This window comes from Moschus berezovskii, chromosome 4 (genome assembly GCF_049115385.1).
Source record: "Moschus berezovskii isolate FMDL1 chromosome 4, NW_MosBer_1.0, whole genome shotgun sequence".
In the NCBI taxonomy this organism is placed as follows: Eukaryota; Metazoa; Chordata; class Mammalia; order Artiodactyla; family Moschidae; genus Moschus; species Moschus berezovskii.
In genome coordinates this window covers 18,329,853-18,357,708 of record NC_142463.1, presented here as the reverse complement: position 1 = coordinate 18,357,708, position 27,856 = coordinate 18,329,853, and the positions used below count along the sequence as shown (strand labels likewise).

Genomic DNA, 27,856 nt, shown 5'->3' with positions numbered 1-27,856 from the left:
AAGGTTCAAGGAGGAGGGGATATATGTGTTCATATAGCGATTCACTTTGCTATATAGCAAAAACTAACACAACATTGTAAGGTAATTATACTCTAAAAAAGAAAGAAAATAGATAAGAAAGAAAATGTATAAGAAGGTATAATTCCAATGATCTTACCACAAAAAAGGTAATTATATGTTAATTTTATTGTAATAATTTTACAATACATATCTGTATCAAATAAAAATGCTGTGTTTTGAAATTACAGTGTTATATGTGTCAATTAAATCTTGATAAAGATGGGGGAAAATAAAAAGTCTAGGCTGGGGAAATGAATTACCTAGAAATGATGACAGTACACAGGAGAGATGAAAGGAGGCAAGGGGGAAGTTAGAGGGTTTCTGCAGTAATAAGTGGAGAAGGAAATGGCAACCCACTCCAGTGTTCTTGCCTGGAGAATCCCAGGGACGGGGGAGCCTGGTGGGCTTCCATCTATGGGGTCACACAGAGTTGGACACGACTGAAGTGACTTAGCAGCAGCAGCAGTAATAAGAGGGAAAGGTATCAATGGCCCCAAACCAGTATAATGATGGTAGGAACCAAAAGAAGCAAATACTAGAAACAGTATGGAGGCTGTAGCAATAAAAACTGGCAACCAACTTAACATATGGGGGAAATAAAATGAAGACAAGAATCAATCCTGAGGTGCAAATCCTAGGTAGCTGAGAGGACCATTATTCTAAATAGCTGAGGTTACTCAGAAAAGTGACAAGGGCAAATAAAGTGCTGCCATCTGTCTTTCTAACAGCAAGCTCCAGGTTCATCTGAAGAACTACTTCTTGTTTACCCCGTGCTTCACCCAGGACAAAAGTACTCCCTGGTTTGATACCCTCAACCTTATCTCCCACTTTTCCCAATTAGAACCTCCTGGCACCACCCCCGAGTGTTTTGGGTTCTCCTCTGCCACCTTTCCCACCCTCACTTTCTCATTTCCTCAATTCTCCTTTCTCATCATCACTCATGTATACCTAGTTGAGTTCACGGCTCAACTCAAACCTCAGTTCTCATGTAAAACCTTCCTCAAACATACGGATTTCTCCTTTTCCAGAATTTTCATAGTACCTGCTGTCCTGGAATTCTAAAGACCATATTATTACTGATCGTTTTCCTGTGTGCCCTTTATTCCCAAACCATCTCATCAGAGCAAGTCTCATACATGTTGTGAGGTCCCCACAGTTACAGTGCCTTGCACATAACATGTACACAATAGATACCTTATTGATAATCCAAAGTAAATTAGTCTCTAAGAATATGCACATCTTTTTCATTAATAATTTACTTTTATTAAATCATGATTAGACATGTGAAACAGGGAGATTTCATCACTTAATGTTTCAAAATATGCTTAAGAATCTTTACTCTTAGGAACTGCTATTGCCTTAAGAGATTGTCTGAATACACCATTTCGATCATAAATTTTTGTGCCAGCTTCCTTTGAATCTTTTTGACATGAAGATATTCCTAACACTTCAGTGATAAGCACTCCAAGGTAATTCAGACTTGGAAATAACCTAATTTTCCCTGAGGTTTATTTACTTTCAGGAACCCAGTAAGTGCTTTTTTACCTACCTTCCTGTTCAACTAGCTATAGTACAGACCATTCAAAGTGTATCGACAGAAAAGTTTCTAAGTGGCTTGTTTGTTACAAAATAGCAGCTGCATTCATTGGTTCCTCTCTCAATTAATTACAATGATTCAGTTCAGTTTCTCTCCTGCCTCCTCTGTGCGGGAAAAAACATAAGCGAAGTCCTTAAGGAATTATAAAACGAGCACGCTTACAAAAAGGAATTAAAAAATACTCGTGGGACACTATCCTAATCAAACCTGCTCTCATTAAGATATTTCCTCCTGCAAACAAAATCAGAGAGTAAACAATGGCGAGAAGTGCCAGGTGAAACGAAGCAAGAGGCGTACTTTGTCAGTCAAGTTGACCCGGGTTCCCGGAACATTTGGCAGCTAGTAGAGCACTCCAGTGTTCTTGCCTGGAGAATCCCAGGGACGCGGGAGCCTGGTGGGCTGCCGTCTATGGGGTCGCACAGAGTCGGACACGACTGAAGCGACTTAGCAGCAGCAGCAGAGCAATAAGCAATGACAACCGCTACCCGAACGCTGCTGATCCCACTCAGGCTTTCCACTTTTCCTCGCTCTTCCCACAGCGAAGGCCCGCCTGACCATGTCCCTGCTCTGCATCTCTGCACCAAGGTGCGCAGCGCTGCGGGGTCTCGCGCGCAGGTGACCTAGACCGCTCGGCCCGAGTCCAGCCGTCCTCTTCCCCGAGGCCTGGCAGCCCCTACCGAGGCGAGGTCTCCGTGGGACCGAACTCCCGCCCCGAGCCCCTAGTTTGAGCCGGACTTCATTATCTGGAGACCGCTGGGCCGCGCGCGACCCTTCCTCCCCCAACACCAGCGCGCTCGGGCTCTGCGCCCCGGCGACCCGGAACCGCGGGAAGCGGGGGAGGGGAGGGAAAGGGTGGCGGCGACCGTTACTCCGGAGACTCCCCGCCCCGACGCGCGCAGGACCGGTCCTTACCGCAGCGGGAAGGGAGGCAGGGGGGAGGCGGCGCCCGGGACGACGCGGGCGCGAAGGTGGGGGCGACGGCTTAGGCGGGGGCGGCAGCCGCGGGGGACCCGGGCGGGCGCCCACGACGCGGCGGGCCGCCTGGGCGCCGCCATAGTGGGGACGCAGCCGCGGGCGGAGCGCGCGGCCGCGACCCCGGGACGGCGGGACCACCAATCCGGCTCTCCGCCTCAGCGCCCTCGTCGGGGGTCGGGCATCCGCGGCCAATCGGCGCGCGGGAGACGGGCGGGGCACCGAGCTGACCAATGCGGGGCTGCGCTGAGAGCAGTGGGCGGGCGCGCCCCAGAGGGGCCCGCTATCGCCGGAGCCCCGAGTTCTGCAACCCGCCCATCCCGCGCCCCGCTCTCCGCTCCGCCCCGCCCGGCGCGGACCCGGGCTGCTGGCGGGGCGGGGAGTCGGTCCTACCCGCCAGGCCTGCTGGAGCGACGCCCGGCCCCGCTGCTTCCGCGCCGACGCCCGCTCCCGGTTCCCCGGAGCCCGTCCGCCGCCTGCAGGAATCCTCCACCCGCAGCCTCACACCCTGGAGGGTGAGCGTTCGGGATGTGGGTTTCTGACGGCCACAGGGCTCACGGCCCGCCGAGATAATCCCTCGAGCCTGTTCTCGGTCGTGAGGGGGAACAGGGGTCCACGGTCACTCCACGCCGAGGGACGCAGGCATCCTCCCCAGACCCAGGATGAGGACCTCCACAGGTTGGGCAACCCTGCCCAATACTGTGAAGGGGTACAGGGGTCGCTAGCTGCCCTTCTTACTACTTTACAGCCTCACTTTAATAGCCTTTACAGTTTTTATTCCAGGACGTATCCGCCCCATTTCGTCTACGCTTGCACCTCCGGAGATCCCAGCTTTCTCCTACCCTACTGGGGCACAATTTAAAACACATTACCCCTCGCGGGAATTTACGCGAGAGGAAGAACTGTCCGGTTGCGATCTTAGGTGCCAACCCTAAGACTTTACCTCACCAAAGGTGGGCAGTTTGTCACCAAAGGTGGGCAGTTTGTCCTGACAAAAAGGCTTCTGAGGGGAGTCCGATGAGTTGGTTGAGGCCTGGGCCTGACTGCAGGCACAAGGGCCTGTTGTGGGACTTGAGTTTCATCACCTTTTTAAACTAAGTTTCCCAGAGGATTATTACATTCGACCAAAACAAAAGTTTCTAGAAAAATAATCAGCTGTTAAGAAAGAACTGCTAGGGTTACACCAGGGACTTCCCTGCCTGTCCTGCAGCACCTCTGGGGATGGTAGGTCAGCAAGAGGGAGGGAGGTCCCAGACCCTGACAAGTCTGGGGGAAGGTTCCTTCCCTCCAAAGATGTGTGTTCCCAGGGTTTGCCAAACCATTAAGGCCTGGCTCTGTCCACTCTCCCCTGGGAATCCTTGGGTGCTGGACAAAAGAGTCAGCCTCCCTTTTCTTGGCCTCAGGAGACTGGCAGTACAGAAAAGTATCTTGGAAACCTGCTGCTCCTTTCCCCACAGACACCAGAGGTGCCAGCCACCTCCCAAGCCCCAGGACACAAAGCAGCATTGAGTTGCTGAGCTGACCCAAGACTCTCCCACACCTGGCCAAAGCCAAGAACTAGACCAGCTGGAACAGCTCTGCTGTGCCCAATTCACCAGTCCCTCCCTGCTCTGCTGCTGCTCTATCCTTGTCCACCTGGACCTTAGGAACACTACTGGTCAAAGGGACTGGGTCATCCTCAAGGAAGTGTCTCACCAACTACAGGCAGATCAGAAAGGTTTCAGGACCCAAAGGAAGGGGGACAAGGGGCAATCTCTTGCTCTTCAAGTACCTAAAATGTCCTGCCTTCTTTCAAGCTGATTGTACAGTTTTTATGGAACAGACACTGGTATAAACTTACACCTGCTCAGTGAAGTTAATAAGTGGGGTTGAGATGAGATCAAACTCAGTTCTTTCTACAGGTTATGGAAGTGGTCTGGTTCTCCCTCTGTTAGCTTTTCCATCCCATGTCTAACGCAGGAGCAGCAAAAGGACGTGCTCTCGGCCAAAGGGCATCTTTTCCCCAGGTCCCCATCACACAGAGCCAAAGGACCAGAACTTGACAAAGAGTTCACCTCTTTAAGAGGGCCTTAAAGAGCCTTCTTAAAATGCATGGCCCTGCTCCAGAGTCTGTGGACTCTAGGTACACTCCTGGCCTGACCCTGAGCCATCCGGCTCCTTGGGGCAGACACAGCCAATCCTCTGCTCAACACATTTTATTGCTAAGGACAAGGTGATGCACCAGTTTTCAAAATAATTTGGTTTATAGCGTTCATACGTAACAAAAAAACGGGGAGTATTATAAATCTGATTCTTGTATACACAGGGTATAAGTGTGAAGCCCTCCAATCCTGGGCCCAGGCAAACAAATTCATGAGGAGCAAAAACCTGTTTAACCCCTTCAGTGTTGCCCTCCAGTCCCGCCCCCACCCCAAAATCAGCTCCCTCCCACCCCTAGAACAAGGGGCGTATCGAAACCTGCCCCTGGCCTCCAGTGGCCCCAGTTCATCTTAACCCTCCCAGCCCCTGCATGATTGCAATTTTCCGTTGACAGAATCACTTGCCAGGCTCTGCCTGCTTCCATCATTAGATCTCCCTTCAGATTATTCCCCACCCACACCCTCTAATACTGTCCACAGGCGCTCTGTGCTCAAGTGATATGGGCACACACACCCATGTTACCCTATCTTCTTCAAGAGAGGGCAAACAGCTGGCTTAACTCCTCAGCATCTCCATCTCATCACTGCAGCTTTGCCACCACTCCCTTGAGGCAGTTCTAGGGACAGACAGAGGCCACAGCCATCTCCAGCCAACCCCCAGGGGCCCTTACTCAGCTCAGCTGAGGGCAGAATTTCACATTTTTGTTGCCCTGGATAGGCAAAGAAGAAAGTAAAGGCCAGGGGCTGGCAGAAGCTGGTCCAGACCAAACATACATACTGACACACACACACCCCACACCCACACCCACACACATAAATACAAAAGGGGTTAGGGGGGCAAGCACCAGCACCTCTGCCTAGCTGGTGCAGGTGATCGTTAGGAAGCTAAGTCCGAGGCCAGGAACAGGGTAACCAGCCCAGCCAGCACAGTCAACCCATTGCAGACTGGAGCCAGTGCAGCCATAGCATTCCAGTGCTGAGCCCATCAGCTGGGAGCTCATCATCTGCTGCCGCGTGTCCAAGAAGGGCTCGTCCTTGCACTACAGCGGAATGCAATGAGGGCAGGGTGAGAAGATGATGGGATTGGTTAGTTCATTCCTTTTCATTTTACAATTCACTTTACAGACTTCAGAGTTCCAAGTGTCTTCTGTGCTGTGGAACCCCAGAGTGCTTTCACCTTGTTGACTGGGACTCTCTCAGCTGCTGGAAGCACCTACTCCATGATGGCCCGGTATAGTGCAGGCTCAATGTAATCTTCCCGGTACCTTGAGTTGATGACTCGTTGCCGTTTCTTCTCCTGCTTAACCTCTTTCTCCGTGAAAATCTCATTGAAGCGCATGTCTGAGGCTACTGACTATAGAAGAATAGGCAAGCCAAATAAATGAGCACTTTGTGGCCAATGCCCCCACCTCCCGAAGAAAAAACAAAGGGTCATGTCCTTGCTTTGTCCCCTCCCTCCCAGAGGGGAACCAAGGGCACACAGAAAACACACTCACCAGTCTAGACTTGACTCTCTTGGGAAGCTCTTCATCCAGCGTGTACACGTCATCTCTCTTAACCACAAGCTGTGAGCCATCCTCAAACTCCACCTACCAAGGAAACAAAGGCCTTAAGCTAAGATATCCTGTCGCTCCCTGGTCCACCATGCACAGTGGCCATTTCCTGCCGACACAGGAAGGGTTTAGAACACTGAAGTGAGGCCGGCCATGGCTGAAGCCATACCTGGCAGACTGGACACAGGGCAGCCCCAGCTCTGAAAAGGGTTGTGACTGATACCTTAAGTTATCTCCCAAGAGCAAAGACTTGCCCCACACCTGGCTCAAGAAGAAACACTGAACTAACCAAGCACCAGCCTCCCCCCATCCCCAGCAAAGCCTTTGGTTACCTGGTACATCTGGATGGGGTGGGAGGCCACAAACTTGGCTCCATAGACTTGGCCGTCTGTCCATCTCACCTGGACTACTTCCCCTTCAGCAGGAGGACCCAGCTGGAGACAGTCCTGACTCTGAGGGAACAGTAAGGAAGAAGGGTGGAAGGGAGGTCCATTTGAGAGACCTGCTGAAGTCCGAGTCTACCTGCTATCCCTGCTGGCTGCTGCTGTTCCAGGTGACAGAAAAAGCAGCTATAATAACCTTAATAAATGTAGAAGACAACTACCATCATCAAGAACCTTTCTCATGTTCCTTCAACTGTCTAAGGGACAGGGGACAGGGTTCTGCCAGGAAGAAATAGTCAAACTGTACTCAACTATTTTAAGAGAGGGGTCCTTAACAGGAAAGTAATAAAAGACCACCTACCACGGGACTTGGCAAAAAACTTTAGCACTTTGACTCCTTGCAGAAGGGGGCACCCTAAGGCTGAGTGGAACCCTCGCTGCATTCCCAGTAGAGGGCTTGTTATATAATTTGGCCAGTGTGTGAGCATGCTCATGGCAGCTGAATCAAAGGTCTGACGGGTAGAAATGGAAGAAGGTGCTTGGGGACATGGCCCAAAAAATACACCTTGGAGCAGGAATGGGACAGAGTCTAAAATGCCAAATATCTAAAATTCCAACTGCTCTTTCCAATTTCCACTCATGACAAGAGGAAGGTTCTACATGCCAGTTCATTTATTGAATAGAAATGGCTTTATACTTTTCACTTTCACACATTGGAGAAGGAAATGGCAACCCACTCCAGTGTTCTTGCCTGGAGAATCCCAGGGACGGGGGAGCCTGGTGGGCTTCCGTCTGTGGGGTCACACAGAGTCGGACACGACTGAAGTGACTTAGCAGCAGCAGCAGTATACTGTATTGGCAACTCATTACTGACTAGTTACTCAATAACTATATTGTGTTATGAATTCAACAATTAAATAGAAAGCACTGCCCCACAAAAGAATCTGAGGTGGAAGTTTTAACCAGTCAAATATCTGATCTTTGATAAATCACTTGAGTTCTCGGATATTCAGTTTTTCCTCCGATAATAGCAGTTCTCAAAGTAGGGTCTGCATGTTTCAGGGAGATTCCTGAGCCACCAGCAGGGAGCAAGCAAGGGCATGATAATTTTCACAATAATATTAAAACAGTCTCTTTCACTGTGCTGACATCTGCCGTGATGGTGTAACACCTAGAAAGTGTGCAATTACTGGCCCACAGCACAGATTGAGGCAACAGCCCTGAGGTCTGCTACTTGTTACTACATTCTTAGCCACTGTGGACTCATGATTTAGGAACAACAGAGAAAAACCTGTAACCACGTAACAATGTCCCTTTGATAAAGCAGAAAAAATCATTTTGTTAAACCACAGTACTCAGACATTTTCTGTCGCATGCTGAAGCATAATGGCTGTCCTGAGGAAAAGCACAGGGTAACTGAGTTGTGAGAAGTGACTGCTTTTTTCATGAAACACCAGTTTTATTAAAAAAAAAAAAAAATGACAAACAGGTTATTCAGACTTGGGTACTGGCAGACATCATGAAAATGAATGAAGTGAGCCTTTCACTTCGAGGAAAACGGACTGACAGTACTGCCAGTAATAAAACCTAAGTTTTCAACCACAAGCTATAATTTCAGAAGAGTCGTATCAACACCATGAGCTTGACGCTCCCTAAAATTTAAAGACTTTTCTGAGATTCGTGCTACAAATTAAAGTGGTTTTTTGGTAATAAAATTTAACAATACCTGAAAGATCTGCATAGCCCATTATTCCAACATGGATGAGGGTTCAAAATCACACATGGGTGAAAGATCCATTCTCAGTGTAAGACAGACAAACAGAATTTAAGAGAGTATGTTCACCAAGCTGCCTTCAGAGTCCACACTGCAGCTAACTGTTAAGGAACTACTATTCACTGAGGTTTGGTGTAGTATCAAAGCAGAATGAACACAATCATCTGGAAGGCTATTTAAATACTCACTTTTTCAACTGCTTATCTATGTGAGACCAAGTTTTCTTCATACGCTTTAACCAAAACAATATAGTCCAACAAACTGAAGCTGTGACATTAAAGGAGTTTGCAAAATTATAGAAAAGTGGCACTCCTCTAATACTTTTTGTTTTACTTCAAGTTGTTAAAAACAATGGACTATTTCAAGTCAACCTCAGTTTTAATTTCTACTAATAATGAACAAATAGAAAATCATGAGCAAATAATGAGCCCTATTGATAACGCAGGCAGGCGAGGGTTAACAGACATAATCCACAGAGAGCTCTTTAGGGTCCTCAGGAACATCTAAGAGTCCTGAGAGTTCTTTAAGTTACAGATACCTCCTGATTCTGAGTTGGTATTACCCGAGTCTGACACAGACCCGAGTCAAGAACCTACCCAGTGCCTGCCAAACTGGAAGAGCATCACAAAGCATAGCTAGTTTACTGCCACAAACACACCTGACACCATCTTTACTGTTAATACATAGAATTCTGCCTTACAACTAATGAATGGACTTTTAGCAGCTAAGTTGCCAACGTGTGTGGATGCATTGAAGGAAGAAGTGGCTTCATCCCACTATGCTAGCGCTCCGTCTAACCTGAAAAGGTTGGGGGTTGGGTGGGGGACTGGGGACAGAGAGACAAACGAGAGGGGAAACCTGAACTGAGCGCTGAGTCCTGAGCCAGGAAACCCAGGACTAAGTCCAGGCAGTTGGTAACACAGTCGGGCCAGGGTTATCTCCAAGCAGCTTCTATTCAGCCTCCACAGCCTTCAACTGCACAGAACCAAAAGCACACTCCACACATCTACCAAGAGAGCACGGTAGAAAAGAGGCTACTGGATACTGCTCCCGAAATCACACAGCTGCTGAGCAGGTACTGGCACACTGATCTGATTCCAAAGCGTGGGCTCTTCATCCGATGCACCAGAACACCTTCACAGGTTGCTGCTCTTGTTGCTCAGTCACTGAGCTGTGTCTGACTCTTTGCGACACCATGGACTGTGGCCCACCAGACTCCTCTGACTATCTCCCAGAGTTTGCTCAAACTCATGTCCATTGAGTTGGTGATGCCATCCAACCATCTCATCCTCTGCCGCCCCCTTCTTTTGCCTTCAATCTTTTCCAGCATCAGGTCTTTTCCAATGAGTTAAGGGTAGTTTGGACTAAAATACAGGCATGTTTCAAATTACTGCAGAAAACACTGCTTCCTACAAGCTTCTAGAGAAACCAGGGTACCCTAGTGGCATACAATTTTCTTTGTATAGAAAGACCAGTACGAACACTTCTTTCTGTTTGGGGGCCAAATGATGGAACCATGGGCCTGGCCAGAAAAGGCAGGTGGGCCCACGGTCAGTCAGACCTAGAAGTACCACCATCCCAAAATGCCCAAGAAGCTCCAGGCAGACATTACCACTATGTCCTCAGGATAGAGATTGTCGCTGAAGGAGCCATCATCAAAGTTGACTTCATAGAAGGTCTCAGTGGTGAGCCTTACCACCTCACACTGGTAGAAGCGCCCGTTCTTGTGCTTGCAAATGACCTTCTGGCCTGCAGTTATGCTCTGCAAGGCCCCCTTGGCACGCTGGAAAAAACAGAGGCTTGGGTTATGCCCATGTTGAGCTGACAGGCCTAGCAAATGGGGACCAAGGTGAGCTGGCTCCCCTTCACTAGGGAAAGAGAAGCATGAGAATGGAAAGGTAAAACAGCATAGGTCTTTCCAGATATCCACACCCCAGCCAGGACATGGGAAAACCTAGTGTCACGGTTCCCCCAGAATGTAGCTCCTCCCTCATTCACAGTACACAACTGATCCTTATACCAACCAACCATACTGTCTCACCCCAAACTCCCCAAACAGACTCTCGTGACTTCCCTATTGTGAGGAATTGGCCAGACAGCACCTACTAATTTACATAGTTCAGACACACATCAGAGTAGACAGGCAGCAAGCTCGGGGCCCCCACACAATACTCCACACAGACTTTCCCACCAGCTCTACCCTCAGGGTCAGACCACAAAGACTGAGGTTCCCTGGATGTCCTCAGCTGTATATGACACACAGCTCCTCATTACAAGGACTCTGCCATCTCTGGGGCCCTCATATCACCCTTCTTCCCATTCTGAACTTGCCCCTGATGCAAATGAGATCACAGAGTATCTGGTAGCCTCATGTCCAACCGCCCCTCCCTCAGCAGCCCAAGCTCTGTGCTCCAGCCATGCTGGCCTCCCTGCTGTCCTCTGAGCACTCGTGCCAAGCGTGTTCCCACCTCAAGGTCTCTGCACCTCTGTTCCCTCTACCTGAAACGTTCTTCTCCAGTTCTCTGCACACTGGCTCCCTCACATCCAAGAGTCAACTCAGGGACAACACTCCTTACTACCCCCTCTTCCATTACTGTATCCAGCTTCACCCTTATGCTGCATCTGTTAACACTGTATGTTTCCTTGTTTCCACACATCTTTCAACCACAGGAAATGCAGCAGAAGGGCAGGCACTGTTATCTCATTCACTAGTATGTTTCCAGCACCAAAAACTGTGCCTGGGGAATTCCCCTCTGTCCAGTGGTTAGGGCTCCCTAGGTTCAATCCCCGGTCAGGGAACTAAGATCCCACAAGCTGCCCGACCAAAATAAATAAAAGTTAAAACAAAACAAAACACAAATAACTGTGCCAGACGTGCCCAGTACGTGGGTGAAGAATGAATTAGTAAAAGAAATACTCAACAGCACCCACCATTCCTTATAGCACCAGCCATTTACAGCTGCCAATGTGACGGTATGTTGATGGGCGGGGGGTAATGATCCCCGCCACATCACTATCCTGTTCCAACACAAAACTCCTACCCCCTTACCAAAATGTACCTCAGGCTTTTATTCCTCATTCTCCTGTTGATTATTTTTCCCTCTTCCTAAGCTCCCAACACAGCCCCAACCACCTCTTGTGCTCAATAGAGTATCTTTACAAAAACAAAGGATCCAGGGACTTCCCTGGTGGTGCAGTGGTTAAAGAATCTGCCATGCAGTGCAGGGATGCGGGTTCGATCCCTGGTCAAGGAAACTAAGATCTCACATGCCACAGAGCAACTAAGCCTGCGAGCCGTAACTACTGAGTCTGGGCTGCAACGAACAATGAAAATCATGTCCCGCAACTAAGACCCAAGGCAGCCAAATAAGTAAGTAACTAAAGGAGAGGAAGAAAGAGCCAGTCAGCCAAGGCCTTTTCCAAGAGCCAAATGGCAAGAGGGCAGTTTGTCCTCTGGGCTGGCGCTTATTGTGCCCTTCCTTTTATGACTGTTCTTTACCACACTGCTGACAAGTCTTCATGGGCGTCCCCGCCACTAGACTGCAGCTCACGGAAGGCACTCTGGCTCCTGACCTGACTGCCCCTGGAGCCCCAGGTGAGGTGCACACAGCACCGCCACCCCGACAGCGTGACGACCCGAGCCCCCTGCTGCTCTGCTTCTCTCCATGCCTCTCTCTGCTTCTCAGCTGCTTCCCCTGCTTCCTGCTCTCCCATCTGCTCCTTCTATTAGGGATCTCCAGAGCCCAGTTTCTAATAGGAATTAGCTTTAACTATCCTGTTAAATGCTGATAACATCCAAATTTTCATCCAGTGAATCCAACTGCCTCCTGGTACCTCAGCCAGAATGTTCCAGCAATATCAAAGTCTACAGGTCCCCTCATTTTCTATCTCCTCCGCTTCCCCCTACAAAACAACCCTGGCCCATCTCAGCTCCTGAACGCAGTTAACACCATATGAGCATCCCTTCCATCTTTAAGGAAGTAGCCCGAGTCATCTTGAATCCACACGTGCTCACCTCCCCCTTCCTCTCCCCATGGCAGTCAACAGACCCCATCAATTCCACCCACTGTGGGATCCAGCGCTGGCTGTGATCCTAAAGCTCTGCCTCTGTGTTCCCAATTCAGACCTCAACTTCTCATCTAGGCTAACTGGTCTCCTGGCCTCGAATTCTTATTTCTTCAATCCTTTCTTCAAACCAGAACGGTTTTAAAAAATATAGCTTGAAGTCATAATACTGGACAAGTCCCCCTCTCCTAATGGAAGAAAGGTCAGACTCCTAACTGAGCGTGGCAGCCCAGGGCCTTCCTCCTCTGGCCCTGCCGGCCTTTCCTATACCATCCCCCGCCAGGTTCCCAGAACCAGTCTTACGCGTTCCTCCTCCTGAGGCTCGCTCATTCTGTTTCTGAAGACTTGAGCCACAACCTGCTCACAATTCCCCTTTATTATTTAAGGCCCACAACAATGCCACCTTCAATCCAAACCTTTTCATGTAGCTTTCACTAAGCTTCACCATTTAGAGAAAACCAGTGCCATGTAGCGCTCAAGGTGTACTGCTGCTGCTGCTGCTAAGTCACTTCAGTCGTGTCCGACTTTGTGTGACCCCATAGACGGAAACCCACCAGGCTCTCCCGTCCCTGGGATTCTCCAGGCAAGAACACTGGAGTGGGCTGCCATTTCCTTCTCCCATGTGTGAAAGTGAAAAGTGAAAGTGAAGTCGCTCAGTCGTGTCCGACCCTTAGCAACCCCACGTGCAGCCTACCAGGCTCTTCCATCCATGGGATTTTCCAGGCAAGAGTACTGGAGTGGCTTGCCATTTACTCTTCCCCTTAGTTCCTGATATTTACAGAGCTTCTGCAATGTCCCTGACACCCAGATTAACAAGACACGGACCCTCAAGGAGTTTATCCAGGATGAGAGGCAAACAAGGAATCAACCACAAGGCAGTTGATACCCCAGGATTACGAAATACAGGGCAGGAAGCAGAGATGAACAGGGGCCACCTCCTAATCCCACACTCATTAGCATCTCTGAGAAGCACAGTGCTTGAGGAAATAACTTGCTGACACAACAAATGAACAGCCTGCAGAGAAAATGACTCAGGAAAAACGGTCAGTCGGATTCCAGAAAGGCAGCCCCCTCACCTCCAAATTAGGGATCTTGTGCCGGAAGCAGGTGATGAAGACAACAAAAGGCCAGTCGTCTGGCTGCATCATCACGCCTGCAGCCTGAGCGCAGCTCACATGGAAGGCGGTTGGGCAACGGCCATGAGAACACTGCACACAGCAGCCTGCAGTTCTTTTCCTCCGTTTCTTACAGAAGACACATTTCTACAACACAGGGGAAGTAGGCCAATGATTACAGGAACTGGGACGATCTCCCCTACTGCTCCCCCAAACGCAGAGCCATACACGCAAGAGCCCACCTGCTTCCCAAAACACGAGGGTGCATACACCCTCTGTTAATCTCGCATCTGATCACAGACATCCTCATTAAGTAGTTTTAACCAGAGGGTGAGAACTGTTAAGTCACGACCAAAACCAAGGGGCACAAGATCAGCCAGGGGATGCCCTCATAAGTGCTATGTTCCCCTCTACCCAGAGCCTTGGAAACAGGCAAAGGATGCACAGTCACATGCCCATCTCTCTCTCCTTACCAGTTTGAAGCGGGGCAGGGGAATTTTGCTCACATCCACTGGACTTCTTTCTGCAATGTTGACAAATCTTGCTTCCAGAATCGCCACCGCACATGAGACATGGACCCATCTGCCAAAAGGCAAAGGCCACTTCAGTCCCCCCAGGCCCTATGGCCTTCTTTTCTTTGTTTTTTGTTTTTTTCCCCAGGCAAGGCTTATTGGGGCCCTGCTGTAGCAAGAACAAAGAACAAGTTCCCTTGCTTGCCTGCTCCCTGCAGGGTGGGGAGGCAAGCTTATGACTTATATAGGATGAGAGTAACGTGTGTCTAGGGGTCAGGCCAGAAGGGTAGATGGTGTGCCCACCCCTCTGGTGGTGCTGAGTGCAGGGTGCATGTTCAGTACCCGCTTTCGTTCCCAACGCCCTGTTTTTGCTCTGGGCTCTTCAAATGGCTAAATGGCTATCACGGTTCTCCTTTTTAGCCCTGTTTGTTTAACCTTTAGGTTACGTTTCTGTCTTCTAGGTTCCAACAGTTCGAAGTAAGGCTTCAGGATGGCTCAAAGAGTTCAACCCCTTCTGGGAGAGAGTGGCCCAGGCCCCTACAGGTCCTCGGAACATCAGCGAGGTGTCAGCAATGGTCTGTGGCCTCTGGCCAGCATAAGAAACTTCAGAAGAAGAGACCTTTGGCCCCTAGAGGTGGGGGTGGAGGGCAAGGGGAACGGGACAGACTGGGACCTGGGGCCCTCTGCCACAGTGCTGCAATGCCTCCACCTGGACAAACTTCTCCTCAAGCAAGAAAACACAAAGAAACTGTATGGGACTAAATATAAATGTGCACGTGCACAGCTGGGGCAAATTCTGGACAAAAAGATAACAGAGAACAAAAACTCAACTGCCGCTGCTGAAGAGCCTGGCCTCTCCTGACGTGGGCCTGCCTGTGCTGCTTCCTCCCTCCCCTCACTGTGACCCCTGAACTTCCCAGCAAGGTCGTGAGACCCAGAGAGTTAAGACCAGACGTATCTCCACACTAAGTGGGAAAAGATCCCCATCACACTGTCCCAGGTCAGCACAGCATCACACTGCTTGCACCACTCACTCACAGCCTGCTGCTAAATGAACAAAGCCACAGCTAACTGGGGATACGGCCTGGTTTAGGAAGTGAGAATAAATTAGAGAACTCCCTACAGATCTCTTTAATTGGAGGACCTGGGCGCTTCCTCAGATTATCTCCAAAATGGGCCCCAATCTGCCAGAAAGCCCAGCCCTCCCCTCCACGCCTTTGCCCAAACTTTTCCCAGGGCCAAAATGACCTCTCCCTTCTGCTCCCTTCGTCCACCTCAGAATCACTCTATGGTTTCTGGTCCAGCCCCATTTACTCTGAGAGGTGCGTTCAATGGACATCCTTAGAGAATTAAAGTTCGGGGAGAAACTCACACGCACCTAGACTCCACTAAGTCCACTAAGATGGTGAGAGCTCTCAGGATCAGGCCAGGTGGAAACCTACGCACGACAGACAGTACAGGGGCCATGCAGGGCCACCTGCAGTGTGTGACAGGGGACAGGTCTGTTTCTGCATGGCTCCGCAGGGCAGACCAAGGATTACATGGTGAAGGTAGGAGGTGCAAGCAGAGCCATTTCCACTCTGAGAAAAGGAGGGTTTAAACAGCACTCTCTGGCAACTGTGAGGAACACAGTGACCTCCAGTCACGGCAGCAAGTGCCTCTAGAGCAGTGGAAGCAGCGACCAGAGCAGCATGAAGGGGATGCCTGCGAGGCAAGAGGCTTAACGGTGTGTGCACCAAGTTCCTTGTGCGCCAAGGATTTCAGCTGGAAGCAGGGTCCTCCCTGCTGGTTTCCCATCGACCTGTGAGTACTCTCCCCTAGGCAGCCAGGCCTCAGAGCAAAAACCTCATTCACCTGACATTTCTACCCCAGAACCACTAAGCCGAGACCAGGCACAAAAACTCGGCTCACGGAACTTCCCCGGTGATCCTGTGGTTAAGACTTCGCCTTCCAACACAAGGGGTGTGGGTCTGATCCCTGGACGGGGAGCTAATACCCCACTAAGATCCCACATGACCAGCAGTCAAAAGAACCAAAACAGATAAAGGAAACACTCAACAAATTCAATAGAGACTTAAAATATTCAGCTCAGTGAAAGTGACCTGCTTAGCAGCAGAGAAGCCCAGCTCCGAACTGAGGAACAGAACCCTCTGTGGGTTTGGCTGATTAGTGGGTAGGCGTAGCTGGGCTTCCTCAATGTCCCAACGCCCTCCTGAAGGACATGCGCCCTCATTCCAAATAGCCAGGGAGTCTGCTTTGGGAAGGGCTCACAGCCCACAGCCACGGCCACCTCTGCACCAGCCCCAGATCTAACCTGTCATGTGCTCCTGTCCACCATGAAGCCCCTGCGTCATCTTCACAGGGTCTTTACAGCCTCGTGAGTCCATCTTAGCTTCTCCAGAAGGATGTAACGTACAAGGCTGCCTCCGAGGGGAAGCTCTGGACTGCCTGGCTTCACATCTTTAAAGTTAGTCTTGGAGATGCTATTTCAGCCCCAAACAGTGTGCTTCCCAAGTCATCATCAGTCATGTGGATGACAGCCCCTACCCTGGCGGCGCGCCTGCACGCGGCTTCAGAGCTCAGAAAACTCACCTGTCGTCGTTGGCTCTCTGCAGGGCTCCTCCTCGTAATGAGCACAAACAGCAGTCCTGCCAAGAAGAGGGGGAGGAGGAGTGGTCACCACCGAATTATTAACATCCAATCTGTTCTCCTTGTGACTTCCTTCGGGCAACTATAGCCTCCACAGGAGAAAGCATGGGAGGTCTTGCCTGCATAGCCCCGGGAACCAGGACTCCCCTGCAGGAAGACAGGGAGGCCACTCGGGGCTTAAGTGCACCAATTATTCACCTGACTTAACCTAATTGTCTTCCTGGTTAATAGTAACAACTGAAAGGAAAGTCATGAACGATACCCTGCTCAAGCTGCGGGCATTACAGGGCTCTGCCTGCCTCCTATGCGGGTACTGCCAGGTTCCAGAGAGGAGTGAAGAATAAAGAGAAAGCCATAAAATGAACATCTGAGCCCTGTTCTGATGCTCTGACCTTATGGCTCAATTCTTCACAGGGGGCAGTGGTCTGTTCACCAGAGGACCTCTACTTGGTCCTGACACAATGGAGCAAACAGCGTCCAGACGCCATCGGGCCCCGCTGCAGATGGGCAGCAAACGCTCTCACGGTGGGGGGATTATTCTGACAACACTCTCACATCACTGTGTACCGCGTCCTGCTCAGACCGGTGGGGCGGAGTCCACGTGAAACAGAGTAGCCCTGAGCAAGTGCGTCTCATGGGGAGATAGCGACTGCATGGATGCACTCACCTCTTCCAGGGCATTGGCTGAACACCGAGAACACATCCAGTCTTCAGAAGCCTTTGCAGGGGGTACCCCATAGCAACCTAACAGGGACACCGAGGTGAGAAAATTAAACCCAGAGTCAGAAGGCAGACCTGCAGCTGCTCTCCAAATACCCTTTCCCAAAGCGACAACCAAATCTTACAGAGACCCCTGAATTCTAGCGCCACAGCCCCCACAAATCAGCCATACGGTATGGAGCAAAGTCTCAAAAAGCCAGAAACCAGATTCACTGGTACCAACACCAGTGAGCAGCAGGGACTAGTCCCCTCCATGTATCTGCAACCAAGGGGACAGCCCAGGATGGACAGTATGAGCACAGACCCAAGTCACAGATCCGATCTGACCACTCCAACCACACATAAGCAATCTTTGCACTGGCGGGTGGGGGTGAGGGGTGTGGGGTGTGGGGGGGCCCTGGGAGGCTGTAGGGAGACTGAGAGGTGGGAGGACTTGGTCAGATGCCCTTGCCCTGGGACCAGATACAGGGAAGAGGTGAGGCACTCACTGGCGTGGACCCGGACACTGCACTTCTTACAGGACACCAGGAGGCTGGTGCCATCCTCCTCCAGGTAAGGGGTGGACAGGTTGATGTCCGTGCTGCAGCCAGTCGAGGTGAAGCACATTTCTGGAATCAATGGCTTGGTCCTCTGAGTCTGGGGGGCCAAATCTGGAGCGCTGCCGCAGCTCTGACCAAAACCTCCAAACTCCACCTAAGGAGGGGGCAAGCGCACACCTCAGGGACCCGGCCTGTGTACTGCACTCCCCACCTGCTCTGTCAGCAGAAAGCTGCTCTCTTCCTGACGGGGCGGCTACGGCTCCCAGGTGCACAGCCATTATCCCAGAGCTGCTAATTGAAGTTACCTCTAATGACTCAAATTCAATTTCTCACAGCAGCATCAAACAAAGGCCCCTGGGGACAACCGGGAAGAAGAGAGGTAAGAGGCAACTGGGACTTCAATCTTTCCCAACCAGACGGGAATAAAACGCACGGAGAGGCTGGCAAGGCTGTTCTTGGTGGCCTCCCTCTGTGCTGCTCCCTGCACCCAGGGAGAGGCCCCAGGGCAGGTGCTCCCGCGGCCCAGTGCGGATTCTTCTCGAGGCCATGTCAGCAGTCACCTGAGCCACAGCTCTGTCACATGGCTGGAGCCCCACATGCTGTTCCTGGCTTGGGGCTCCTTCGGGAAGAACACTGTGTCCATGTCCTTCCCTTGGCAAAAAGCCTGACTGCGAGGATCTGCAGGCTCTGCCGCTGGATGGCACATTCACCCCCTGTACCAAGGATGGGGCCCAGAAACATGTCAACCCCAAGCCTGTGCCATTCATGGAATGCTGAGCCCCGCTCGACAGATAAACAGCCAGGCCATCTGCCTGCTTCCCGTCCAGTCAAGGACACATAGTGAACGTTTGGGTTCGCTCTTTGGTCACCGGAAAGAAAGAATGAGTTACTAACTCAAAGTACGTTGGCCTGAAGTTTCATTCTTTGGCAAACATGAACCTGGGGCCCCTGCCAGGCTTAGGGACAGCCACGCCACTCTTAACTAGCACAGGGGACTGGTTCCCTACGTGCTACCCTGTGTGGGTCCCAGCTGAGACTGAGCTGGTCCTCTGGCACAGGCTGCTGTGGGTGCCCTCTTGGCCTCCAAGAGCTAGACTCAAAGAGACCCGTGAGGCATCAAATGCCCCACGAGTGGGAGGGGCACGGCTGGGCTCAGCCAGGGTGCTTTCCCATCCCTCTTCCTCCTACAAAGCCCCTGCTCCTGCCCCTCCCAAGTGCCTTTCCACTGCTGCCAAAATCCACAGCGGTGACAGGCAAGGAAGAGACAACACTGGAGGATCTGACTTTTCAGCTGACGTTCAGACTGATTTAAAGAATCCCCAGCTCTCCAGACTGGCCAGGAAGACAGACCACCTAGAAGGAATCATCACTTACTAGAAAGAGCAGATTCCTCAGCAAACAGTGTGAGTGCCAAAGGGAGCCGGGAATCCCCCAGAACCCAAGCCACACCCTCTGCTCTTCCCCAAAGCATTCTCAAGTGAAATCCACATGCTTACTTGCCTGGTAAAGCCTTTCCATCCAGCAGGCGGATGGGGCAAAAACACACCCTTCCCAAACTATGCACCCACCAATAAAGCTAGCTTTCCTGAGTGCTGGCACTGGGTAAACAGAGGGTATACGGGGGCTTACCTGATGGTAAGTCTGAAAGATCATGCAGACGGCACAATGAGGGGCCTGCTGGGCCATGGCCTCGTTGAACTCTTTCTCAGCCTCAAAATTTGGAGGTCGGTTCTGCCAGAGCTGGCTCAGGGGCTTGGCCCAGGCCTCTGTCTCCTCAGCCTCCTCCTCGGGGGTCAGCTGCTCTGGTAGCTCTAAAGGAGGAAGCAGAGGTTTGAGTCAGGCAGGCAGCACCAGCCTTGCTCTGTGGCCCTGCCTGGAGAGCTGATGAGCTCAGCTCAAGCTGGGACTGTCCGGTCCTGGGTCAGGACTAACCCGCGAACCTAAGGGTGACAAAAGCAAAGGGCAGGAGTGGTTTTCAAAGGACTCCTCAGTATTTGGATGATGTGTGGGGAGCCCTGCAAGCTGTGGCTACAACTCCTCCAATGACCTCCTCACATCTTTCCAGACAGGAGGGCCTTCCGAGAGACCCTAGAGACCTATGTTGAGCAGCCCAAGGAACGCTCTGGAACGTACCAACACAAGCTACCCATTTATCTGTTTATTCCTTGCAACTCAAGCTCAGTGCAAACAAACAGTTATCTCCTCCACCTTCAATCACGTTTAATCCAAAGGGATCTGGCAGCTGCCATGCATGTGATCTCTGTGAAGGGGACCGTAAAGGACTGCAGTTAAAATCAACCCCTACAGGCCCCATCAATCAGGCCTAAACAGGAGACATGGTGCCAAAATCCTAGCACACATATTTTCCATATCCTAGTCAGAACGAGAGTGATCGAGAAAGGAGCAGAGAAACAGTAACAGACCTCTCACAATCACCACAGAAAAATGAGCACACACACTTGCTATGCTTACACAACCAAAAGTGGCCAAGAGTCGCTCTGCTTGTGAATACTGAACAAACAGTGAAAATGTTCAATAGTTCAGTGAAAACTGTAGGAACGAAAATTTCACAGCTTACACAGATAAAACCGCATCAGGCTGTGCACCTGAGGCACTCGCTACGAGCTTCACTAAATGCCTCAATTAAAAATATAAGTTTTAAGTAGAGAAAAGGGTGTGTGAGACCAAGAGACTGAAGAAACTTCTAAATGCAATGGATGACCCTAGTTTGGTTCACGCTGGTTTAGAGGGAAAAACACATTTTTAGGACGAGCAGGGAAAGATGACCATGGACTGAGAATCAGAGTATATTATGAAGTTACTCCTGACTTTCAGAGGTCAAGTGTTTACACAGGAGACGATCCTACATAGAAGATGCCTGTTGGTTCACTTTAAATGAAAAGACTTGATAATTACATCTTACTTTCAAATGGCACAGCAGATACGTATGCTCATAGGTAAACAATGCATGCCTGCGTGGGAAGTTGCTTCAGTTGTGTCCGACTCTTTGTGAGTCTATGGACTATAGCCCACCAGGCTCCTCTATCCAAGGAATTCTCTCCAGGCAAGAATACTGGAGTGGGTTACCATGCCCTCCTCCAGGGGCTCTTCTTGACCCAGGGATCAAACCCACGTCTCTTACGTCTCCTGTGTTGGCAGCCAGGTTCTTTACCACTAGTGCCACCTGGGGAGCCCAAACAATAGGGAGAGACAAAGCAATTATGGCAACACACAGTGTTCTTACTCTTTCAACTTTTCCTCATTTAAAGTTTTTCAAATGTAAAAAGTTAGAGAGGTGTATATTATGATCTCATTCACATTATCAGAAAAGGACATACGTGGACATAACATCTGACTGCGACAGTCAGGAAGAGTGACACACTGAAGTGTTCAGAGTGGTCCTCTTTGTGGGGTTATCTTTACAGCTTTTCCAGTTTTCTTTAGTCTGCACTGCTTTAGCGCACTGGGGAAAAGTCAGAAGCGAGGCTGCTGCCGACATGGAGGTCCTGAAGCCCCCACCAGGGCTGGAGGAAGAACACAGAGGACTTCTGAGACTCTGAATTGGGGTCTCAAGAGGCTTTCCCCACCCAGCTCATCGTGATCTTCTATCCAAGGAGAACAGCAGAGGTGGGCATCAACATCACATCAGAGAGGGAACGTGAGGCTTGTGAGCAGGGGGAAGGGCTGATTGAGGAGCCTCTGGGCCTTCCCACCCAGCCCTGGGCGTGGGCAAGGACAGGACAGGGAAGGATGGGGTGCCAGGCAACAGTAACAAGGGGCCTAGTCACTGCAGACCTCTGAGGGTCTGCCAGCTCCAGGCGGCACAGGAGGCCACGCTGTACTGATGGCTATCATGCTCTGCTGCAAGTCTCCTCCACATGCATCCCTGCCTACTCCCCTGTCTCCTCCACAGCCTCGTCTTCCTCAGTCCTCCCAACCCGGCCTCTGCACGCCCTCCCTGAGTGGCCCCCTTTAACAAAGATATAAATACCCCATCCAATCCCCAGGGTCTACATCTTCTGCGGACACTGAACATAGGTCTCCAAACCCAACCAACACAAGAACCTAGGGAGGCACTCAGCTCAGGCCTCCCCGTCCCACCAACCTCACAGCGCCACGTCCAACCCACAGATTCTATCCTCCCCACTGGGCTGGCTCCTCTGAATATACCTCCCTGCCTGTCTTCACTCCATGGTTACTCGCCCTGTCCCCTCCGCCTGGATCACCACCTCTTCCCTGTAGATCAGTCAACTACCCCGTGGGCTTCCTGAGGGCATGGACATATCTCAGCTTAATCTTTGTCACCACACATCCAGCACAAGGCCCTCGGCAACAGTGACAGAACCTGCTCCCCTGAACAATCAACCACGCCCTCCTAAGCGAAGCGAGGGAAGAATCCGCGTGTTGCGATCCCATAACAGGCAAATTCCAAGACACTCGAACCTATAATGAAATCTGTAAGTCTGATACCCTGAAATCTGGCCCTCTGCATGGAATACCTGGGGGGAACAGCTAAGCCACAGGCCCACTCCGGCTCTCTGCGTGGCCTCCCGAGGTCTTGGAGGAGGTCCTGGAGGAGGTCCTGATGTGCTGAGAGCCTTTCCTCTGGAGTTGAGCGAAACCACCACTTACCATCATCGCTGACGCAGTCCTGCAACACGAGCGGGTGGTGTCGGGGGAGCTTGCTTAAGGGCTGACGGCGGCCCTTGGACTTCTTACTCTCTTCCAGGGAAAACATATATTCATCCGCAACCTGGGCAAACCACAAGAAGAAATCAAGTTGGCCTTCCTGCCACCTCGGGACACAGCAGAAGTCAGTCTTACAGTGGAAACCAAGGGAAAGAGCAGGGCAGAGACTCAAAGAAATAAATATAAAACCGAACATGGAAAACACCTGTCTTAGAAAAAGCTACAGCAAATTTGGAAAACTCAGCAGTGGCCACAAGACTGGAAAAGGTCAGTCTTCATTCCAATCCCAAAGAAAGGCAATGCCAAAGAATGCTCTAACTACCGCACAATTGCACTCATCTCACACGCTAGTAAAGTCATGCTCAAAATTCTCCAAGCCAAGCTTCAGCAATATGTGAACCGTGAACTCCCAGATGTTCAAGCACGTTTTAGAAAAGGCAGAGGCACCAGAGATCAAATTGCCAACATCCGCTGGATCATGGAGAAAGCAAGAGAGTTCCAGAAAAACATCTTTTTCTGCCTCATTGACTATGCCAAAGCCTTTGACTGTGTGGATCACAACAAACTGTGGAACATTCTGAAAGAGATGGGAATACCAGACCACCTGACCTGCCTCTTGAGAAACCTGTATGCAGGTCAGGAAGCAACAGTTAGAACTGGTCATGGAACAACAGACTGGTTCCAAATAGAAAAAGGAGTACGTCAAGGTTGTATATTGTCACCCTGCTTATTTAACTTATATGCAGAGTGCATCATGAGGAACACTGGGCTGGAAGAAGCCCAAGCTGGAATCAAGACTGCTGGGAGAAATATCAATAACCTCAGATATGCAGATGACCCTACCCTTATGGCAGAAAGTGAAGAGGAACTAAAAAAGAGGTGAGTGAAAAGTTTGGCTTGAAGCTCAACATTCAGAAAATGAAGATCATGGCATCTGGTCCCATCACTTCATGGGAAATAGACAGGGAAACAGTGGAAACAGTGTCAGACTTTATTTTTTTGGGCTCCAAAATCACTGCAGATGCTGATTGCAGCCAGGAAATTAAAAGACGCTTACTCCTTGGAAGGAAAGTTATGACCAACCTAGATAGTATATTAAAAAGCAGAGACATCACTTTGCCAACCAAGGTCCGTCTAGTCAAGGCTATGGTTTTTCCCGTGGTCATGTATGGATGTGACAGTTGGACTGTGAAGAAAGCTGATCGCCTTAGAATTGATGCTTTTGAACTGTGGTACTGGAGAAGACTCTTGACAGTCCCTTGGACTGCAAGGAGATCCAACCAGTCCATTCTAGAGGAGCTCAATCCTGGGTGTTCATTGGAAGGACTGATGCTAAAGCTGAAACTCCAATACTCTGGCCACCTCATGCGACGAGTTGACTCACTGGAAAAGAGTCTGATGCTAGGAGGGATTGGGGGTGGGAGGAGACGGGGACGACAGAGAATGAGATGGCTGGATGGCATCACCGACTCGATGGACATGAGTTTGAGTGAACTCCGGGAGTTGGTGATGGACAGGGAGGCCTGGCGTGCTGTGATTCATGGGGTCGCAAAGAGTCGGACGTGACTGAGCGACTGAACTGAACTGAAAGTGACAAGTGTCATGCAAATCAGCCTAAACCAGGATTGTGTACAGCATTTTTGGATTTAGCAAGTGTGGGTCTCAGAAACAGGCTGAAACAAACATACCTAAAACAAACCTGCTCCAGCTCTAAAGAAGAGCCGCGCCCCTCCCTTAGGCTCACTGACCCGAGGCTGTCTGTGTCTGAGAGCCCAGACAAGCACTGGAGGCCCTTTTCCTTGAACAAGAAGGCCAGCAGCAGCTGTTATAAAGTGCTGGGCACCTGGGCCATCTAGGTTTGAAAGGCCCAAGCATATGCAAAGCAGAGAGGAGTAGCTGACCCATTAAAAAGAAAACAGGCCACTTCCCCTGCACCTTCAAGACCTCAGCTCTAGCTGACACTATCTGTCCCTCTTCTCCAGAGAACACCAGCCAGGACAGAGCGCGCCTCTGAAACCCTGGCCTGGCTGCAGAGAGAAAGGCTGATTTAAAGTTGCATTTACATGGTGTCAGAGCAAATTTGAGTAGGTTTAAGGTACGACTGACTCAGTAATACCACATCAGAGTTTCCTTCTAATCGACATGTTTAAAACTTGGTTGGACTGATTTTAGGAGACATGGGTTATAGCAAAACCTACTGAACAAGGAACTGAGGCCTGGAAGAGGGCCACTCTGCAACTGTGACAGAAGCCAGCGCTTCAGAGTGCTGCAGAGAAAGGGCAGCATCGCAGTGCCCCCTCGGAGAAGGGACACTGGACCTGCAGACTCCACGTGCCACACCACAGAGCCCCAGGACGTAGGGGTCACACTTGAAAATGTCAAGAAAAACCAAATGCCAAGCAGGTCACAGCACAGAGCCCACTCTTTCAAACATAAATTGAGTGTCTATTTGCCCACTCATTTAACAAATATTTACCAAGACCTACTGAGTCTGAAGCCCTGCCAGGGGAAGGTAGGTGTGAAAAAGCATGACCCCTAGGGTGCTGTGCTCCCTAGCTCAACATGAGCAATGACGCTCACAGCGGCATGCAATGATGTGGAGGAGTGAGACGAAGACTATCACAGACTTCATCAGACCAGAACTACACCAGCAGTCTAAAGCAGCGCCTTCCAAAACGTACATCAAGACGATGCCACGAAAGCCGCCATTGGAGTGAACAGGTTGGGGCTCCAGGCCCGCCTCCATTCTGACCACAAGAGCCCTGTTTCTGATTTACATTTTTTAAATGAGTAAGAGGTCACATAAGGAGAGGGTTCTTCAGCTCAACAAACTGGAAATACCCACCAAATTTATTTGATAGTGTAATCATGAAAATAAAATATGTAGGGATCTGCACCCCCAATGCGTGTATACTTAGTGATGACTTACATACACTAATGTACTTATACACACCTTAAAACAGACTGTGAAAGCATTAAGATTAAAGTTCCATTATTTGATTCCTGCTCCTCCATAATCTTCTTGCACCCCCTACCACAAAGACTCCTTAGATAACAGCCCTAAAAGTGAGTTGTGGCAAAGACCCAAGAAGTACAGGCGTGAGAATAAAGGGAGCAGAGGTGGTGGGGACTTCTGGCCTGGGTCTCCTGGGTGTCCAAAGTGAGAGACTGAGAAGGCTCCTGTGGATGAGGGGGGAGTGGTAATCAGCCACGTTAAACGTGCTGTGTATGGTACACACAACCCCCGTCTGTGGGTCCTTCATTTGGAAATACCTAGGGAGCAAGAAGAAATTCAGCCTGGGAGTTCAGAAAGGAAGTCAGAGCAAGAGCTGTGGATTTGGGAATCCTGGACATCAGGCTCAGAATTTAAATGGTGAAGTGAATGAGATGATCAGTGGAAGATAAGCTGACTGGAGACCGTGCCTTCAGGGACAGGAGAAAGAAGAGGAAGAAAGGAGATGCTGGGGAGAGGGGGGTTTCCTCAAGGGGGAAATCCAGCCCAGACTGCAGAAGAGCAGTGGCCAAGGGACTCAGCAACCGGGAGGTGCCAGGACTATTTTAGAGATAAACTCCAGTAGATACACAATAAGGAACTAGGGAGCGAATGCCATCACACAATTTTTGAGAAGATAAAGGGAAGGAATGAGATGACAGCTGAGAAGGAAATTTCCTTCAATTGTAGTTTAAGAAAGGACCTTTGAGTATGGTTTTACTAGTGAAGAAGCTTGTCCCCCAAAGATGCACAGTCTGAATCCTGTGAATATGTTAGATTAACAGAACAAAGAACTGTTAGATTGCTAATCAGATGACCATCACGCTGGGCTGTCTGGGTGGGCCCAATGTATTCAAATGCTGCTTCACAATGGAAGAAGGTAGCAGAGGTCATGGTCAAAGTGATGTGACTTGGCCAGATGTTACTGCCTTCAAAGGTGGAAGGAAAGGGTCACGGGCAAGCAATAATGATGCCCCATGGAAGCTGGAAAGGGCAAGGAAATAGACGCCCCCCAGGAAGGAAGGCAGACACCTTGCCTTTAGCACCATTAGGCCCATTTCAGACTTCTGAAGAACCAGAAGAAGGTAAATTCGAGTTAAGATGCTAAATTTGTGTCCCTTGTTAAAGCAGCAACAGAAAACGCATATGGGGGTAGGAGGTGGAGATTAATCATTTTACAGGCAAGCAAAACGCCTCTCATTCACTCCTGGAGGAGGCAGACGGGTCAGGATCAAGAACACAGGAATGCAGCTTGGGGAAAGGAGACTGCCTCTGTCCACACCTCTTTAACCAAAGTGCCTACTGCACATTCAGGAGAAGCGCCCAACATGCCTGTTGCTGGGCGATGCAGAGACGGTGAGACGTGACCTCTAACCTCAAGGGCTTACGACCCAGCCAGAGTCTAAAACTGCCCTTCCTGCTACCATCACTCTGCCTCTGACCAAAGCAGTCGGATCTATCCATATTGAACATCCTTCCACATTTTCATCTCTTCTGGCTAAATACTCCTCCCGGTCCTGCCTTTCCCTGCAATGTACTCCAATTTCTAAACGCCCGTAGGACTTAATAGAAAAGAACTGGCCTCAAACCCTGTTTCAACCAATTAACCACGTGAGCCAGGGCCGGTGGCAACCCAATAACAAGAGTAGGTGAAGAGCACTGTGCCTGAAGCTCTTGGTGAGGACAGGGCAGGAGCGCATGCCAGGTCTCCCAGGCCCTGCTGGCCAGAGGGCTGGAGCTCCAGGCTCCCTGAGTTCCTTTACTTCCCTCATGTGAGCAACCAGGTCAAGGTCAATGTTCCTGATAGGGCTGGTTCCATACAGAGAAGAACCAAGTGTTCTCTCTCCTTCTTCGGGGAACTCACTTTTCCAAAGCAGCCTGAACTGACAAGAACTTCTGCAGCAGGCTAGTCACTGTGCAAAGACTCAGGTGGTAGGGATTCAGCAGTCGGTCACCCGGGGCCCTTTCACCAAAGCCCCTGGTACAAGACGGCGGCGCATGAACTGAACGCCATGCGGTCCAGATAACACCTTGAGGGATACTTAAAGTGTGGGGAGGGAGCCCACCAGGGTGTTCTTCAAAACCCAGCTGTTTCCAA

General features: G+C 50.4%; 2 protein-coding genes and 1 long non-coding RNA gene across 6 annotated transcripts in view; 1 reads left to right on the top strand and 2 right to left on the bottom strand.

Annotated features, from left to right (window-relative positions):
- ST3GAL3 (ST3 beta-galactoside alpha-2,3-sialyltransferase 3) overlaps positions 1-2,723 on the bottom strand; it is a 215,402-nt gene extending 212,679 nt beyond the window's left edge. Inside the window, exon 1 of one of the 2 annotated variants that reach the window (XM_088835219.1) lies at positions 2,570-2,723. The gene's annotated coding sequence lies outside the window, so the exon portion shown is untranslated. The remainder of the gene's footprint in view (positions 1-2,569) is intronic. The other variant, XM_088835220.1, reaches the window with a different exon arrangement.
- A 207-nt stretch (positions 2,724-2,930) lies between these two features.
- Positions 2,931-6,037, top strand: LOC148777995 (uncharacterized). Its single transcript, XR_016037171.1, has 2 exons — positions 2,931-3,144; positions 5,893-6,037. It is a non-coding gene; the product is annotated as an uncharacterized LOC148777995 (long non-coding RNA).
- Positions 5,105-27,856, bottom strand: part of KDM4A (lysine demethylase 4A) — a 41,772-nt gene continuing 19,020 nt past the window's right edge. For 2 of the 3 annotated variants that reach the window (XM_055402083.2, XM_055402084.2), the window contains exons 12-22: positions 22,710-22,830; positions 19,707-19,888; positions 18,027-18,231; positions 17,486-17,562; positions 16,762-16,817; positions 14,131-14,239; positions 13,619-13,804; positions 10,090-10,260; positions 6,653-6,772; positions 6,264-6,356; positions 5,106-6,121 (exon numbers count right to left, since the gene is read on the bottom strand). In XM_055402083.2, coding sequence (XP_055258058.2) covers positions 5,981-6,121; positions 6,264-6,356; positions 6,653-6,772; positions 10,090-10,260; positions 13,619-13,804; positions 14,131-14,239; positions 16,762-16,817; positions 17,486-17,562; positions 18,027-18,231; positions 19,707-19,888; positions 22,710-22,830 — 1,461 coding nt within the window. In that variant the 3' untranslated portion in view covers positions 5,106-5,980. Of the gene's footprint in view, positions 6,122-6,263; positions 6,357-6,652; positions 6,773-10,089; positions 10,261-13,618; positions 13,805-14,130; positions 14,240-16,761; positions 16,818-17,485; positions 17,563-18,026; positions 18,232-19,706; positions 19,889-22,709; positions 22,831-27,856 lie in introns of all 3 variants that reach the window. The other variant, XM_055402082.2, reaches the window with a different exon arrangement.